Below are 17,789 nucleotides of genomic sequence, written 5' to 3' on the forward strand. Positions count from 1 at the left end.
TTTTTTTTGCCTGCAGGGGCGTCACTTTGCCCTGCAGCTCAAGCTTTTCAACGATGGTCCTGTATTAAATAAATAAAAATGCATGCAAAAATAAAGGATGAAAAAATGGGTAAAAAAGATGCAAACATTAGTCAGAAATCCTGGTGTTATGGGTAACATGCAGATTTATGCACTTCAGTACATTAGTTCATGACCGTTTCAGTGCGTTTTATCATGTTAATGTGAAGGGTGATTCGTATATTATTCATTAATATCAGTAATTTGGGAGCACATTGCAGGAGGTACATGGAATTTATACAGGGCACATTCTGTGCTAGGATAAACAGCTGTGTGTTAGCGCAAATCTAATTCAAACACAAATGGCTGATGAATGGAAACTAAAATTGCTATAGTGGGTCTCGCCATTCTTATGCGTTTTCTTTTTGATATTTTGAGTTTAAATGGATGTAAACAAGACAATAACCCGTCAAATATTTTTCCCGATAGTAATTGTATTTTTACCTCCATGCTGTGGCTGCGGAGAACTTTGCCCCCGTAAAGAGGCTGTCGTACTCCCCGCGCAGCTTGATCAGCCGCGCGGTCATCTCCTTGCTCCCTAAAACATAAGGGAAAGATTCAATATAATAATGCTAACATGCAGAAATAAGACAATTCAAATGTTTCAGCCGTACCTCCTTTGCAATAGTTCTTAGAGCTACCTTAGTTATATTTGGCCGATATCGCTGTAATGGTTCAGAGAACCGTGAGGAAGGAAGACTGGACCCAAGAGCAAGCGTGGATGGTTAAGGAGGATTTATTGAAAGGATCGGGGGAAGAGGAGCGGGTTCGGAGGCCAGGAGAGGAGGGCAGGTGGAAGAGCGGCGAGCCAGTGCCGGAGCGCTCGCAGCGGTGGAGAGGTGCACGCCAGCGGAGGTGCAGCGGAGGCGACGGGCTGGGTGGGGACCGGCGCTGAGGCGGGAGGAGCGCGGGCGAGGAGAGCGGCGTGGAGGTGAGGGCGGCGGCGAGCCGACGGAAGCGGAGAAGGGCAGGCAGGCGGCGTACGGGCGAACGAGGTGCGATTGGCGCTCCGGGGCTCGGCGGCTGGCGGCGGAGGATCGGGCTCGGGCAGGCGCTGGGCGGCTGGAGGGAGAGCGAGGACAGACAAAGGTTAACTCGGGTTGCATAGCACAAGGAGCAGACGTGCACGAGGCGAACGTCGACGTGGACCGGGTACCGAGGTAGGTCACGGAATAATCCGGCGTCTGGCTCCTGGCAGCGCTGAGCTTTAAACCCCCGCGGTGATTGCTGATGATGAGCTGCAGGTGCGCAGGAGCCGACGCCCTCTCCGGTCGGAGGCGTGCCTGGTGGGAGACTGCCGGAACCTAGAGGAAAAGGGAGAACTTGCCAGGCCCCCCAAACCCGAACCCCCACAATCGCAACTAATAAAATTATCTTAATCTGGAGCTAAATATCCAAACATTGCTGCCCAATATTTCTCATGAGTGATGTTTTAATATTGCATATAAATAACTTATACTTACATCTGAAAGTGCACTCCGATGAGGCGGAACACGTGGCTTCGTTGGTTTGCATCTTGCGAGTGTAAAACGGCGTAGAAGAAGAGCAAGACTTTTAAGGCTGCGAAGGTTGCATTCTCGAAGCCTTCACTCAGGGCCCGTCTCCATGGAAACTCCATGGAAACGAGGACAGATTATAAGGCTAGTTCTCGGAGGCCGCGTGAATTTGGACACCTGCGTAAAGCGTTCTTGTCGCACCGGAAGTGACATCTTCTGTCCGCCATATTGGACATCGAAGGACGCAGCCTAATTATTTGTACGTAGCTATCGAGCCTGTCCAAATTCACCACGGGTTATGCGGTCCATATAAGGCTACATGAGGAGGAGCCTTCTTAGGCTTCGAGGACCCAGCCTGCGAACTGGCCTTCGGAGGTCGCAGCCTGTTAATTTGGACACGGCCACTATCTGCTCCACCGGAGGTTTCTGTCCACCCTGAGCTCGCCTCAGGACACTTGCGTTACTGTTTGACAGGTATCCCAGTCAAACTCCTCCCCTGCCACGCTCGCCAAAGCGCCCGGGATGCGCGCTTGGCGCCAGAAGCGAGAGCCCGCGCGGTGTTTGCCTTTCCGCCTCACCGGGTAAGTGAAAAAAATGATGAGTCGTGGTATTTCACCGGCGGTGCTGGCCCGAGGGCGGGGTCTCCCACTAATTCTATACCCCTAATGTGTCTTCATAATGCCAGACGCAAGTCAAGTTCATCAGGGTCTTCGTTCCCCGCTGATTCTGCCAAGCCTGCCACTAACCAGGCCATGACACCATTTACCTTCCCGCTCTTAACCCATCCGGCTCTAATTTTCCGTGCCATTGTTGGAACTTTGAAGTGCTGAGGGATTTATATGTCATTCATGTGTTTAAAAACAAATAGTGTTTCAGTTTGGGTAACATCCTTATTTTGTCATGCTGGTAAGTTTGCATATTTTTTTTCAAAAAGGAAGAAGTTGACGGACAACCTCTTCCCGGCTTGTTGTTGCCTTTTAGGTGGTGAAAAAAAGCTTTTTCCTGTAGCTTTTCTTTTAAAAATCCAGGAAAAGACCAGTAAAAATGGCATAAAATTATTCTCTTTATTTTATATTCCATTCTACATAAAACAACCTACTTCAGAATATGTTAACAATCAAAATGATAGTGTTAACTTGACTGTATATAAATGTGCTATGATGGCATATGGAAAGCGCTTTGTTACAGCTCCAACTGTTGTGAAATATGCTATATAAATAAATTTGTATTTGTTTTGTGGAATAGATCAGTGATTCTGACCTGATGGGTCAGGACCCAAAAGTGGGTTTTGGTCCCATTGTGACAGCTCCTGAAAAATGACATGCATTCATATTTACAGTTTTTCCTAGAGTTTTAACAATAGAGAGCTGTAAAATGTTTCCACAGAATGTACAATATAGGATTAGCATCAGGAAATGTTACTCATTTGCGCTCTAGTCAATGTGGACAAAAATACAGGACAGCTCAGCCTTAGGTTAGCAGAGATCATAACTAGCATTGCACTTTTCGCGGTGTCAATTCAGAAACTCAATTGAAACGGCAAAGGTATAAATTCCTGTGAAAGTATTTTCAGAGGCTATGATGATTCAAAGAAATCATTGGTTTTTAATCATGACCTCAATAAAAGTGCAACAATAAAAAGATGGGGGTCCCAAGGGTCAAAAGTATAGAGTCACTGATTTAAATGGTGTTCGTCTGAAAGGGAATATGAGTGGATTTTTTAAAAAAAATTCAAAGTTTGAGGGATGTTGCTATAAAAACAGCCTGAACAAATGAATCAACCAGCCAAGATTGTCTTTGTCACTCGCGAGGAGCAGTCTTCCGGACCTCTCAGTGAGAAGGCCCAGAGAAAAAGCTAAAGCTTCCTGCTCCCGTGCGGTTTTTATTGCATCACAGCAAAGCAATTAGAAAATGCATCTCCTATAGAATGGAAAACTTGAAGACTCAGACATTATCGCACTCGTCTAACAGTTTCATCTTACAAGACATCTTTTGGTTTACACTTCTGCTAAATTTGAGCTGACCGGTTTCCTGTTCTAAACAGTTTGAGATGTGCATCTGTTTTGTGGCTTCCTGTCAGCGCAGGCACTTCTGTTAACACTGAATCACAAAGGTACATGTTCATTTGAACTTCAATTGACCTGTAAGCATAGTTTGAAACTTGATAATATGATAAATTAATTTCTTTGACACAAAGCCATTTAATGGTGACGTAATAAAATGCCTACATTTGAAGTGTAATATAATTTGCGATTAATAGACAGAAATAGACATACGATTGTATTAAAAAAAATTACATTGATGATTTTTGGGCCATATTATTGAAGTTAATAGATAAAATAAAAGTTTTTCAAATGAATTAACATTGAAAAATCTAAACATTCGAAACAATGTTCCTTGGAGTTTCAGGAAATATTCACAGGCTACCGTTGTTCTGCTTTCTGCCTGAATCACAATCGGGGACCTTGTCTGTTAAATGTGCCTGAACTGGGTGTGTAATTACTGCAGTCAAATGACCCTTGTACCCTACCGTGCCATTTACTGAGACATTGAGTGTTCAGGGCCAGTGTGACCAGTTCTTATCTGTTGGGCTGTCTGCTGAGGCCGCCCTGTTGGAGCTGATTGTGCTCCCTGTCCGACAGCAGCTTCTCCCTGGTTTATGTTGCCCTTTACACTGCTCGGCATCTGCACCAGATTTTGAGCAGTGGTGAGCACCTCTCTTAATTGGGCATGAGTGAGAAACATACAACTTCTGTTCTAGACATAAGTATTTTCATGATTGTACAATGCCTGCTAAATAACTTCTCTAATCGCACACTTGGGTCAGCATCCAGACCAAAGAACACACCAGCCTGGACCAATGCCAATCATACTTGTAGTCCTGCTCAAAAGTGATTGACTGCTGGACTCATATTTATGACAGATAAGTATAACTGGTGGTGGCAATAATAGTCACAGTCCAGTTCTAGTCCTTAACTTGCACGGGCCATCTTCTGGCTGACATTAATGAATAGTAGTATTCATAAATTGGTCGTTGAATTCTGATCAACTTTACGTCTCTTTCATTTCAGATTTTGCACGTCATTGCTAACCATGTGTATCGTCACTGTGCTGTAAAGGATAATGTAATCATGGCAGTCAATCTAAACAGAACAAAGGGTAGACTGCTAGGAGCCACTTTTGTGATCCCGGCATGGAAGTCCATTGTTTCAGAGGGGTCTCGTTCACACCTCCTGTGGTGCAGCTGTGATCCAATCTTCCTGCATTCCTCTCCTGAGGGTCTTGTCATTAGCATGGTCTAAACTTCGGTTACACTTAAAGGATTTCATACATTTGACTATTAAAGGAATATAAGAGTTTGAGCTTAACATAGTTCATTAGATGTTGGTGCATCCAGTGTATGAAAATGTGATATTGTAAAATGCTGAGAGTGTGACTGGTGGAGCGAAACTGGTTGCGGGGGTTGTGCAAGAATGGAATGTTTTAGAAGCAGACGGTGCTGAGCGAGACAAGATGACTCCGGGAGCAGTGGATGAAGGAGCGGCCATCGGGGGATAGCACAACCAGGAGGAGCCACCACGGGATTCGGCGGGAGAAGAAAGACCAATGAGAGCAAGCTAAAGTTAACTGCAGGATACACATAGGCAATAGAATCATGCCAGGATGCCTTTGTCTCTGTTCCATTTGCGTATTGTATAGTATGAATCATTACTGGGCAACTCGGAGAGTACATTCGCTGGTGGCAAGAGAGGTGTAGAGTTGTATTGAGAGGGACCCGAGACCCAGGTGCCATGTAGAAATCTGTGTATTGGGAATAAACCCACTTGTGCGTGAAAATGCCGGCTTCCTGATACCTTTCTATTGCAGAACGAGCGCGCATATTGTTGGATGAGTGAGAGTTGGTTAAGGTCGCAAATTGGAGTCAGATTACTAATTCGAGTTTACATTGGTTTAAAATTAAATTCTAACATTGATATTAAGCTAAATTCCAACAGCTGTGAGAAACATATATGTCCAATTTTGTCAAACTTTTTTTTAATATTATGTTAATGGGATGTCTGTAGCGCAGAAACACCATTAACATAAAAATGACTTCAATCCATTGCATGTGAAAAATGGAAAACACAATGGACATTTTTTTTTTACAGGTCAGCAATGACATACAGTGGAACCTCGGTTCTCGACCATAATCCATTCCAGAACCCTGTTTGAAAAGCGAATTGTTCGAACACCAAAATCATTCCTTTGCTGCTTGCACTGACTTTCTTTGGAGGCATGATTAGGGGCTAAAACACTTCGTACACCTATATAAAACGCGAGAGCAAAACGCAGCACGTCCGCATGCAACAACAGTTGGTCACAAAGAGAGCAAGAGAGCGATCTACACCCGTACGCCGCTCAGCATCCCACCCTCGCGTACGCACTCACGCGTCGTACCGGCGTTCGAACTCCGATGTTTGTTCGAACTGCGAAGCAAGAATTTCTCTATTTTTTTGTTCGGACTCCGATTTGTTCGAACTCAGAGTCGTTCGAGAACCGAGGTTCCACTGTATTTTACAACACTAGATGGAGCCTGGACTAATTGGGGCGAAGTGCAGAGTGGCTGCCATCTTGAACCAAGAGAGGAGAAAAAAAAAATTCTCAAACAGATCAAACAAATTATATTGTTTTGCAGTTTGCACCAAACCATTTATCCTTTCACGTCTAGCTGCCATTAAAATTAAAGATTGGAATTATTTGTTTGACTTATTTTTTAAACATTACAGTGACGAGGCCTTATTTTTCCATTTTCTGGAGTGAATATAGCATTTATCTCGTAAAGTTATCATATTTACCAAATTTGATAAAGGAAGGGACTCATCTTTGAATAAAATGAATTGTTCTTTTTTAAACAGAATAACATTCACAATATTGTTTTTGAGACAATCCCAAAAAATGTGATTGCGGCCAATTATGCACTTACATTTTGTACGCCAACGCTATGTGCTAATGCTAACACAGTAAAAATGCATCATTAGCTTGTGAGTCCAATATTTATTATATAGCGATTATATATAATGACTATGAAATAATTATTAAGAAATTGTATCAACACGTTGCTGACTTTACCTGCGGTGAAGATGCGTCTCATGAGCCGCTGGAAGCGCCGTCCGATCCGCTTGCGTTCGCCATCTTTGTTTTCTTCAATATGCACGCGCGAGAGCAGGAATCGCGGCTTGATTAGCTTACCCTGGGACCTGCCTGAGGCGTTCGTGACGTCACCCTAATTTGCATGTTGTGCAGATTCGTACTCTCACAGGGTGATTCATATCCTCAGATGGCAACTCGTGCGAAGTGAAAATTCGTAGTTGTAGAAACGAGAGTTGTATTCACAAAACATTTCACACCCACAATTTTGATTTGTACTCTCCAAAAAAAAATTTAAACCCTCACAATTTTGATCCTTACTCACAAGAAAAAAATCAACTCCGATTTGTACTCACGGGGAAATAATTACGGATACGAATCGTTTCATTACACATGCCTTTTTGACAGCAACCTTACTACATATAATTTTCGGGCTTTATATGTGGGTGAGAACATTTAGGCTCATCCTCCCTACCTTTTTTTTTAACATTCCAAAAAACTGTGCCTATTGAAACAATTTCAGCCAATGTTTATTCAGCTCTGTTGTGAAAAAGGATCCTTTGGAGTTCATCAATGATCGAAGAGCAAGGGATCGAAAAAATTACTTTATAATTACATTTAAATGAATAATAAATGACTAGGCAATGTAATTTCTGGAGAAATTGCGTGTGAAAGCTGAGAAGCTGAAGAAATTTTGGTGGAAGGATGTGGAATGATATAGAATGATGTTAAATGATACTGAATGACATGAAATAATTTGAAATGGAACTGAATAAGATTGAACTTTGAATGATACTGAATGACAATGAACGGATAACTTGTTGTTGATTCACTTGTTTTTTAAATAAAGATGAATAAGCACTTAATCATACCGCCTTATTTCACATTTCACTGGTCGCATAAGCACAAACATCGACAAAGTAACACGGAACAATTAATGTCAAAACACTCTTCAAATATATAATTTTTGGTGTTCAAAGCATGATTTACACCTCACCATTTTATTGCATGCACCAAACATGCTATACATTTTTCTGTCCATGGCGTAGTCAAGAAAAATGAATCATCTTGAAGCTCCTACATGTTGTCATGACCCGTTCGGTCATGTCATGTCTTTGTTTTTGTTCTCCCAGTGGGGGCGTTTCCTCCAGCGCTCGTTCCCTTCCCTTGTCCATCGAGAGCCTGTTGACGTACTGTGTCTCCACCTGGTACAGCGGCTGCACTGAGGCGGACAGAGTGAGGCTCCAGAGGACAGTCAAAACAGCGCAAAGGATTATTGGCTGCCCTCTCCCCTCACTGTCGGACATCTACACCGCCCGGTGCCTCAGAAGGGCTCTCAACATCGTCAAAGACAATACCCACCCAAACTCACACCTGTTCGACCTGATGCCCGCTGGCAGGCGCTACAGATGCATCAAATCGAGGACCAATAGACTGAGTTTCTTTCCGAGAGCCATCACCATTCTGAACTCTCACACACACACGAGAGCACCCTTACCTTGCAGAACAGCATCGTGATGTGTTTTTATATACCCTATTCAGTACTAAATTCCATTGCACTCTCTTATTTATTTATCTAATTTATATATTTGTCTGTATTATTGTTGTATTGCACTGGAGAGGGGAGCCCTCTAATCTCGTTGCACACTTGAGTACAATGACAATAAAGGGATTTCTTCTTCTTCTTCTTGTCATCGGGGCATGAGAGACGCGCCCACCAGCCACACACCGGTTCCTCATCAGTCACGCAGCTGTGTCACATTGACTGTCAATCACCCGGACTACTTAAGTGCTCAGGACCGACAGCTTGTTGTCGGGACATTGCTTCCTTTCCCTGACTGTCATGGCCGATTCCTGCAATCGGTCTCGTTCTCGTTCACGCGCCTTTTTATTTATTTCTTTTTTATTTATTTTTTTCCCGAGATGGCGGCGCGCATAGACGCAGCGGCTAACAGCTCTCCCTCCCAGTGTTCCTTATTACTTTTTATTAGTGTTTGCCTGCTCTTATTGGCACCAACTGAGGCACAACATCGATATACCCGCCAGGACATCGTGGCCATTGGATATCGATGCGAAATAACCGTCACAGAGGAATTTTGCTATGATCGCAAAATTCCGGACGAACTGGCGAGGCTGCCCGGCTCACCGTGGCTTGTCATCGGGACCGGGAGGCGGCGCAGGCGACGCTGAGAGAGGAAGCAGAAGCGGGGCTGCAGGTCCGGTGTCTTGCAACGGCTGCGGCGGCAGCCCCACAGGCAACCTCTGCCAGATCCGTGGTCCACAAAATCGACGATCTGGGATTACAAATCCTGGGAAACCGCTATGTGCGAGATAGCAGTGTGATCGTCGTCACGGAATCCTGGCTGCACGCAGACGTCCCCAACGCTAGCATCCAGCTGGCCGGGCGCTCGCTACATCGCGCGGATCGGACGAGGGACACCGGTAAGAGAAGGGGCGGGGGGCTCTGTGTTTACGTGCATGAGAACTGGTGCGGCGACAGCACGATCGTTGAGAAGCACTCTTCCCCCGACATCGAGTTCATGTCCGTTAAATGCCGGCCTTATTTTCTCCCGAGGGAGCTAACGGTCGTGATTGTCACAGCTGTTTACATCCCTCCCGACGCTAGCACTAGCACGGCGCTCTCGCTACTCGCGTGTGTCATCAATAAACATCAGCGGGCCCACCCTGATGGCGTTCACGTAGTAGCGGGAGACTTTAATAAGGCCAATTTAAAGACTGTACTCCCAGAGTTTCACCAGCATGTCAAGTGCCCAACGAGGGGAGACAACACTCTCGACCATGTGTACTCGAACATCAAGCACGCATACAGGGCCCTCCCACTCGCCCCCCTCGGCCAGTCAGACCACCTGTCCTTGCAGCTCGCACCTGCATACACCCCTCTCAGGCGCAGACTCAGGCCCACCACAAAGACTGTGAAAACCTGGCGTGACGACGCCATGAGTGAATTACAGGACTGCTTTCAAGACACAAACTGGGACCTCTTTGATCATCAGGACCTTGATGTCTACACACATTGTGTACTGGACTACATCAAGTTCTGCATGGAAACTGTGTCCCTACACAGGACTATACGGACCTTCCCAAATGCGAAGCCCTGGATGTCCAGCATGGTTCGCTCTCTCCTCAAGGCCCGGGACGCTGCCTTCAGGTCAGGCGACAAAGCCCAGTACAGGGTGGCTCGTGCTGACCTGAGCAAAGGCATCAAGCTAGCCAAGGCAACCTACAAGGGGAAGCTGGAGGCCCACCTTGCCAGTAACAGACCACGGGAGGTGTGGCAGGGTCTACGGAGCATCACCAACTTTCGTGGCGGCAGCACGACCTCTGTAGACCCGGGTGCATTGCTGGCAGAGGAGCTTAACTGCTTCTTCGCTCGCTTTGACTCGCCCCAACCGTCACACCCCCGCACTTCATGCACCAACTCCCCCCCACTCATCGTAGAGGAACACGATGTGAGGCGCGCGCTCCTGGCGGTTAACCCCAGGAAAGCTACTGGACCCGACGGAATACCAGGCAAGGTCCTCAAAACATGTGCCCACCAACTGGCACATGTTTTCTGCAGGATCTTCAACCGCTCCCTGGCTCAAGCAGTCATCCCCTCCTGCTTGAAAACTTCCAGCATTATTCCTGTCCCCAAAAAGTCACCCGCCGTCCACCTGAATGACTACCGTCCTGTTGCTCTCACACCAGTCATCATGAAGTGCTTCGAGAGGCTGGTTCTCCAGCACATCAGGGACTGCCTTCCTCCCACTCTGGACCCCTACCAGTTTGCATACCGGGCTAACAGATCCACTGAGGACGCCATCGACACTGCTCTGCATGTTGTGCTGGGCCACCTGGAACAACAGCAGAGCTATGCAAGGATGCTCTTTGTGGACTACAGCTCGGCATTCAACACGATCATCCCAGACATCCTCGTCGCCAAACTGGACATTCTCGGCCTCCCTGCCCTCACACGCATCTGGATTAAGGACTTTCTGAGCAACAGACCCCAGACTGTGTTGCTCGGCCCCTACACGTCCTCCACCCGCATGCTGAGCACCGGTTCCCCTCAAGGATGCGTGCTGAGCCCTCTCCTGTACGCCCTCTACACCTACGACTGCAGCCCGGCCCACGGCAACAACACCATCGTCAAGTTTGCTGACGACACGACAGTGGTCGGTCTGATCTCTGAAGGTGACGAAACAGCCTACAGAGAGGAGGTAAAGAGACTGACAGCCTTCTACCACTCGTCCATCGAGAGCCTGTTGACGTACTGTGTCTCCACCTGGTACAGCGGCTGCACTGAGGCGGACAGAGCGAGGCTCCAGAGGACAGTCAAAACAGCGCAAAGGATTATTGGCTGCCTTCTCCCCTCACTGTCGGACATCTACACCGCCCGGTGCCTCAGAAGGGCTCTCAACATCGTCAAAGACAATACCCACCCAAACTCCCACCTGTTCGACCTGTTGCCCTCTGGCAGGCGCTACAGGTGCATCAAATCAAGGACCAATTGACTGAGAAACAGTTTCTTTCCAAGGGCCATCTCCATTCTGAACTCTCACACACACACACGAGAACACCCCTACCTTGCAGAACAGCATTGTGATGTGTTTTTATATACCCCATTCAGTACCAAATTCCATTGCACTCTCTTATTTATTTATCTAATTTATATATTTGTCTGTATTATTGTTGTATTGCACTGGAGAGGGGAGCCCTCTAATCTCGTTGCACACTTGAGTACAATGACAATAAAGGGATTTCTAATTCTAATTCTAAAATCAAAATTTGCGACTCTGACATCAATTACAGTCAACATGTACAGCACAGCTAAAGTTAACCAAATTGGCATATTCGGTTTTCTACCTGATAAAGGGACAATTACATACTAATAATTACAGACTAATAAATGAATAATGGTGTTTTACAGAGAACACTGCAGAGTACAAAAAGGAGTTTTCTGTATGTCTAAACTAATAAATCATCCTACCTCTTGGTCAGTCAACTGTAGAATGAAAAATGGCCACCTACGTCACGGTGATCAGCCCAAACGCCCTTGACATACTGACGACAATAAACAATGAAATTATGGATTTTTTCTTTTAAAGGTATAAACAACACATAACTATATTTTGTAGAACAGAATATATATCCTACTTTTTTGCCAATTTCTTTTTGATGAGATTACATTTTAATAATATTTATACCGACGACAATAAACAATTGGATGGATTTTTTTATGTTTCAAAACTATAAATGGCACTTGATTATGTTTTGTAAGACTGGATATTGTTGGAATTTTGCTTTATATCAATGTTAGAATTTAACTTTAACCCAATGTAAACTCAAATTAGTAATCCGACTCCAATTTGCGACCTTACCCAACTCTCACTCATCCAACAATATGCGCGCTCGTTCTGCAATAGAAAGGTATCAGGAAGCCGGCATTTTCACGCACAAGTGGATTTATTCCCAATACAGATTTTCTACATGGCACCTGGGTCTCGGGTCCCTCTCAATACAACTCTACACCTCTCTTGCCACCAGCAAATGTACTCTCCGAGTTGCCCAGTAATGATTCATACTATACAATATGCAAATGGAACAGAGTCAAAGGCATCCTGGCATGATTCTATTGGCTATGTGTATCCTGCAGTTACCTTTAGCTTGCTCTCATTGGTCTTTCTTCTCCCGCCGAATCCCGTGGTGGCTCCTCCTGGTTGTGCTATCCCCCGATGGCCGCTCCTTCATCCACTGCTCCCGGAGTCATCTCGTCTCGCTCAGCACCGTCTGCTTCTAAAACATTCCATTCCTGCACAACCCCCGCAACCAGTTTCGCTCCACCAGTCACACTCTCAGCATTTTACAATATCCAATTTTCATACACTGGATGCACCAACATCTAATGAACTATGTTAAGATCAAACTCTTATATTCCTTTAATAGTCAAATGTATGAAATCCTTTAAGTGTAACCGAAGTTTAGACCATGCTAATGACAAGACCCTCAGGAGAGGAATGCAGGAAGATTGGATCACAGCTGCACCACAGGAGGTGTGAACGAGACCCCTCTGAAACAATGGACTTCCATGCCGGGATCACAAAAGTGGCTCCTAGCAGTCTACCCTTTGTTCTGTTTAGATTGACTGCCATGATTGCATTATCCTTTAATATGTATCCTACTATTTTTTTTGCCAATTCCTTTTTGATGTAAAATACATTTTTCTTTTCTTACCTCGGGAAGAAAAGTTCACTTCAGTCAGAAAATGAAAAATATATGCCAGCCTTGCACACCACTCATCACTTGCAATCAGCATTGCGTAATCGGACCCCTCATTTGTCAGAAACACTAAGTTCTTCTCGCAGCTCATACACACCGGCCCGCACCTTGCCGCGGGACAACCATCGGACGTCCGTATGAAACAGCGAGGCTTTATGCTCCGCTACCATTTCCTCAAAGCCGCAAATATGCGACTTTTCGCAAATTTTACCATGCGCACAACATCATCCAACACAGGAATGAGGTCTGCTGGTAAAGTTTTGAATACGAGGGGTTTGCAGTATAAAAAACAGTGCGTAATGATCATATCAGTTTTTTTTCCCCCTTCACTTACAGAGACTTTGGTGCACCTGACAATGGCTCCAGCTCACGAATGCGTCACTAATTTGCTTGTCTCCAAGCACCAGGCAATTAGGTATCAGCTGCTGCTGTTGCCGATTACTGGTATGGACGAGTACTACATGATTAGTTTGCCAGGCGCCAGACCGCACAGGCACACAAATTGGATAATTTCCCACGGTACACCTGACAATATCTCTGTGCTCCCTTTTGTGATAAGAAACCATCCAGTCACTGCACCGTATCATTATGCGCCTCATAAATCTTTTTTTATTTTATTTTTCCTCAAACTTAAAATGGGTAAGAGGCCCGGCTCGCTAGCGTCGAGCCGGGCGTGGAATGCGAGCCGCCCAGTGGGCCACTTTTGGTAAGCAGACCTGGCACTGGGGGATGAACTGAACGCCGGGTTAGGGCGCCTGATGCCGACGCTCATCAGACCCCAGAAAAGGTGTTGGTCGATATAGACAGCAGGACGGTGGCCATGGAAGTCGGAACCCGCCAAGGAGTGTGTAACAACTCACCTGCCGAATTGGACTGTCCATCATCACCAGTGCAAAAAAAAAAAAAAAAACACGAACCAAAACACACAGTGCAACATTTGATATGGTCCTCAGACAGGCAATCAAGGTAGTTGCAAATGCAAATTAACCTATAAAACAGATATAGTGATTATTTTCAAATTAGCTCATTTCCAATTACTAAACCTGTCTTGTTTTTTGGCGAACGACAAGGCGCACTCAAGCAAACGATCTCGGAGAAGTTGGCGGGAGCCCCGGGGAGAGTTCTCTTTTCTGAGTGAAGGGCAGGGCGCCCTGGAATGGAATCAGACCAAGAGAGGGGCCCATGCCCTGGAAAGCGTTGCGGTTCCTTTGACATCCGGTGAGCTCCCGTCGGCCCTTGAAAATCCGGGGGAGAAGGTGTAAATCTCGCGCCAGGCCGTACCCATATCCGCAGCGGGTCTCCAAGGTGAACAGCCTCTAGCATGTTAGAACAACGTGCGTAAGGGAAGTCGGCAAGTCGGATCCGTAACTTCGAGACAAGGATTGGCTCTAAGGGCTGGGTCGGTCGGGCTGGGGTGCAAAGCGGGACTGGGCACGTGCCGCGGCTGGGGGAGCAGCCGCTCCCGCCGCCCGCCCCTCCTCGCCTGGTCTGAGTCGGGGGTGTTGGACGCGGTGGGGCCACGGCGGGGGCCAAAGCGGGTGGATCAGTCGGCGTTGCAGTGGCGGTGGGGTCGTTCTCGGGTATCCCCCCCCTCGGGCAGGCGGTCGGCTTCGGCCGAAAGTTGTATCGTATTTTTGGCCGATACGAGACAGTCTACAGAACCAGCCTGACAGTACCGGGTGGCGATAAGATGGACATCGTTGAAACGCCAAAGAGCAAGCCCGCAAAGAGAAGGCCGAGAAAACGCTCCAGGGAGGAACCGACCCACTCCCTGGGGTCTGTAAAAAGGGTCCCAAACCAAAGGTTTGTCATGAACCAAACCTGTTGCGAAAACTCCTCTCCCCTGAGGTCCGGTCCACCAATTACGCAGTCTCAGGAGAGCCAAAGGAGTGGGTGGACCTTGACTAGCAATGCTCCTGAGAAGCCCTCATAGGCGGCTAAATTAATGGCTTCGGAGTGCTCGTCAATGAGAGAAGAGCATGAAGGAGTCGTGCTGACGCCCAAGCCTGCTATGGTCGGAGAAATGCCACCGGGAGGGAAGGTGTTCCTGCTGAAGAGCCCGAAAGGAAGAAAGCCTCCCGAGATCCTCGCCAATCTAGGGAACGGCACTCTACCCCAGGAATGTCGGTGTTGATCCCCTTGCACAGACCGGCATGCATGCTGTGCGGCATCATCGTGCGTGGGGTATGGACGTTGGACAGACATATGAAATCAGGACATGGAAGGAAATCTGTATTGTACAAGTTCAGAAAATGCGGAAAGACTTCGGTGACCTGATTAGCTTGGCAGGGGCGGGCAAGAAGACGCGAAAAAAATGTGGCGACTGAAAAGGACTGGTAGTTGGAGGTCGAGACGGAAAGGTAAGGGACCTAAATGGACTGTGAAGAAGGAGAGGTACAGAAGGGTGCAATTCCTGTACGACAACGACAGGTCAAGATTGGAGGACCTAATCCTTGACGGGGCTGAAGTGGTGGATTGCCTGATGCCGGTCGACGAAATCCACGTATATTACAAGGATAAATGGGAGGCACCCAAACCCTTCTCTGGTGTCGGACGGTTTCGTGCGGAAGGAGGAACGGGCAATTCAGCCTTTCACAAGCCCATCCTGTCAGGCGAAGTCAGGTCCAACCTGGCCAGAATGAAAACAAGCTCAGCTCCTGGACCAGACGGGATCAGCAAGAGGGCCTTGCTTGGCTGGGACAGAAGCGGGAAGCAACTAGTGAGGCTTGTTGGAATTTATCTTTAAATCAATGTTAGAATTTAATTTTAAACCAATGTAAACTCAAATTAATAATCTGACTCCAATTTGTGACTTTACCCAACTCTCACTCATCCAACAATATGCGCGCTCGTTCTGCAATAGAAAGGTATCAGGAAGCCGGCATTTTCACACACGAGTGGATTTATTCCCAACACACAAATCTACAACTTGGGCTTGGGTCCCTCTCAATACAGCTCTCTTTGTCTCAGCTGTTCAGCATTAATTTATAGACACAATATGCAAATGACACAGAGACAAAGGCATCCTGGCATGATTCTATTGGCTATGTGTACGCTGCAGTTAACTTTAGCTTGCTTTTCTTGGTCTTTCTTCAAGTGGTGGCTCCTCCTGCTTGTGGTTGAAGGGTCCAGTTTCTTGTCAACCCCTTCCCCCTCGAGGTATCTGTCTCCGCCAGGCACCAACCTAAAACCTCCCAAACCTTCACATTCTTTCACTTTCTTTGTTCAGCTTCACCAGCCACACACTCAGCATTCCACAGAATAACAGTGACACAAGATGCAGGACATCGAATAAAACTAGCCAGGTTTCAACTCTTCCACTCCTTTAGGCTGTACACCGCATGGTCGGTGAGGGGGACAATATCTAAGGCCTTTAAGGAATGTTGAGAAGTGACAGCATGGAGGCCGGTTCCCATCGGGTCCTTGGTCATGAGATTGTTCAGCAGGATCCTGGCGATCAGGTTGACGAGAGCGTGCCCTCTCGATGGGAGGCAAAGGGGCTTTTTGGCAGCAGCGGATGGGTGCGGCGAAAACTTGTTGGTACTGGACCGGATCATCGAACGAGCGAGAGTCGGTGAAGAACCTCTCGCAGTAGTATTCATCGACTTCGCCAAGGCCTTCGACTCTGTCTCACACGAGCATATCCTGTGTGCTCTGAGACACTAAGGGGTCGACAACCATGTCGTGGAGTTGATCCGGGACTCTTATGTGGACTGCTCGACCAAGGTAGGCTGTGGAAGGGCCACAACCCCACCTATAAGATTGATGGTTGGAGTGAAGCAAGGCGACCCTTTGTCCCCACTGCTGTTCAACATCGCTATGGATCCTCTCATCCATACACTTGAAGTGGCTGGCTCTGGGCTGATTGGGGGTGGGCATAAGCTCACCGCGCTGGCCTTCGCAGATGATCTGGTGCTACTAAGTGACTCAAAAGACGGCATGGGCAGGAACCTGAAGATGGTCGGGGAGTTCTGCGCACTCCCAGGACTTAGAGTACTGCCCAAGAAATGCAATGGGTTCTGGGTCGAGGAAGGAGTCGTTGTGACGGAGGCTGAGTGGCGACTCGACAATGCTTGCATAAAGATGGTTGCGCATGGCGAAAAAGTGAAATACCTGGGGGTCGAAATGGGACCGAGAGAGGGAACCATCCCAGTCAATATTGAGCATATTGGAAGCCATGATGGACAAGATTAAAAAGGGCGCCCCTCAAGCCGTACCAAAGGATCAACCTACTCAATCAATACGTGCTACCCAAGATCATCTATAAGGCCAACATTAGCGGGGCGCCAGCGACCAGATTGGCCCAGGCCGACAGGGCGTTGCGAAGGAGAGTAAAGAATGGCTCTATATTGCACAGTCCACATGCAATGCCCTACTTTACTTGAGAAACAGGGGGGCCTGGCACTGGCCCGACTGGAAAAGGCCGTCCCGAGGTTGCAGGTCAGGCGTACCTGGAACATGGCAACGTCTGACGACTGGCTGATAAGGGAGATGGCGGTCAAGAAAGTCCAGGATGCGAGATGGCTGACTCTCTGGACCAAAGCGGGAGGGAGAAGAGAGGACGTGCCGATCCGACGGGTGGAAGAAGAACAGACGGTGCTGCCAAGGAGCTACTTCAGCTCCCCCACTGGAGGGACGTTGAGAGCGAGACGAGGGGAAGTCTGGCGGTTCAAGGAGTCCGGGCGAGCGTATTGAAATAAATCAAGATGATTGGGAGCATATCAGACCACATATCAATATAAGACAAAACAAAGTAAGGAGCACTACAGACTTTGTTGCGTCAACTGAAATCAGACCTAATCGGTTTTACATATTCTGTCCACTTATACC

The 17,789-nt window shown here is 47.1% G+C and overlaps 1 protein-coding gene across 1 annotated transcript in view; it reads right to left on the minus strand.

Annotated features, from left to right (window-relative positions):
- Positions 1 to 793: 793 nt before the first annotated feature.
- LOC148341939 (uncharacterized) overlaps positions 794 to 17,789 on the minus strand; it is a 114,596-nt gene continuing 97,600 nt past the window's right edge. The window contains exons 3-4 of the mRNA XM_088288003.1: positions 1,214 to 1,361; positions 794 to 1,119 (exon numbers count right to left, since the gene is read on the minus strand). Of these exons, the coding sequence (XP_088144129.1) occupies positions 794 to 1,119; positions 1,214 to 1,361 (474 nt within the window). The remainder of the gene's footprint in view (positions 1,120 to 1,213; positions 1,362 to 17,789) is intronic.

This window comes from Idiotropiscis lumnitzeri, chromosome 2, assembly GCF_059441095.1.
Source record: "Idiotropiscis lumnitzeri isolate Australia: NSW breed Sydney's pygmy pipehorse chromosome 2, RoL_Ilum_1.0, whole genome shotgun sequence".
Classification (NCBI taxonomy): domain Eukaryota; kingdom Metazoa; phylum Chordata; class Actinopteri; order Syngnathiformes; family Syngnathidae; genus Idiotropiscis; species Idiotropiscis lumnitzeri.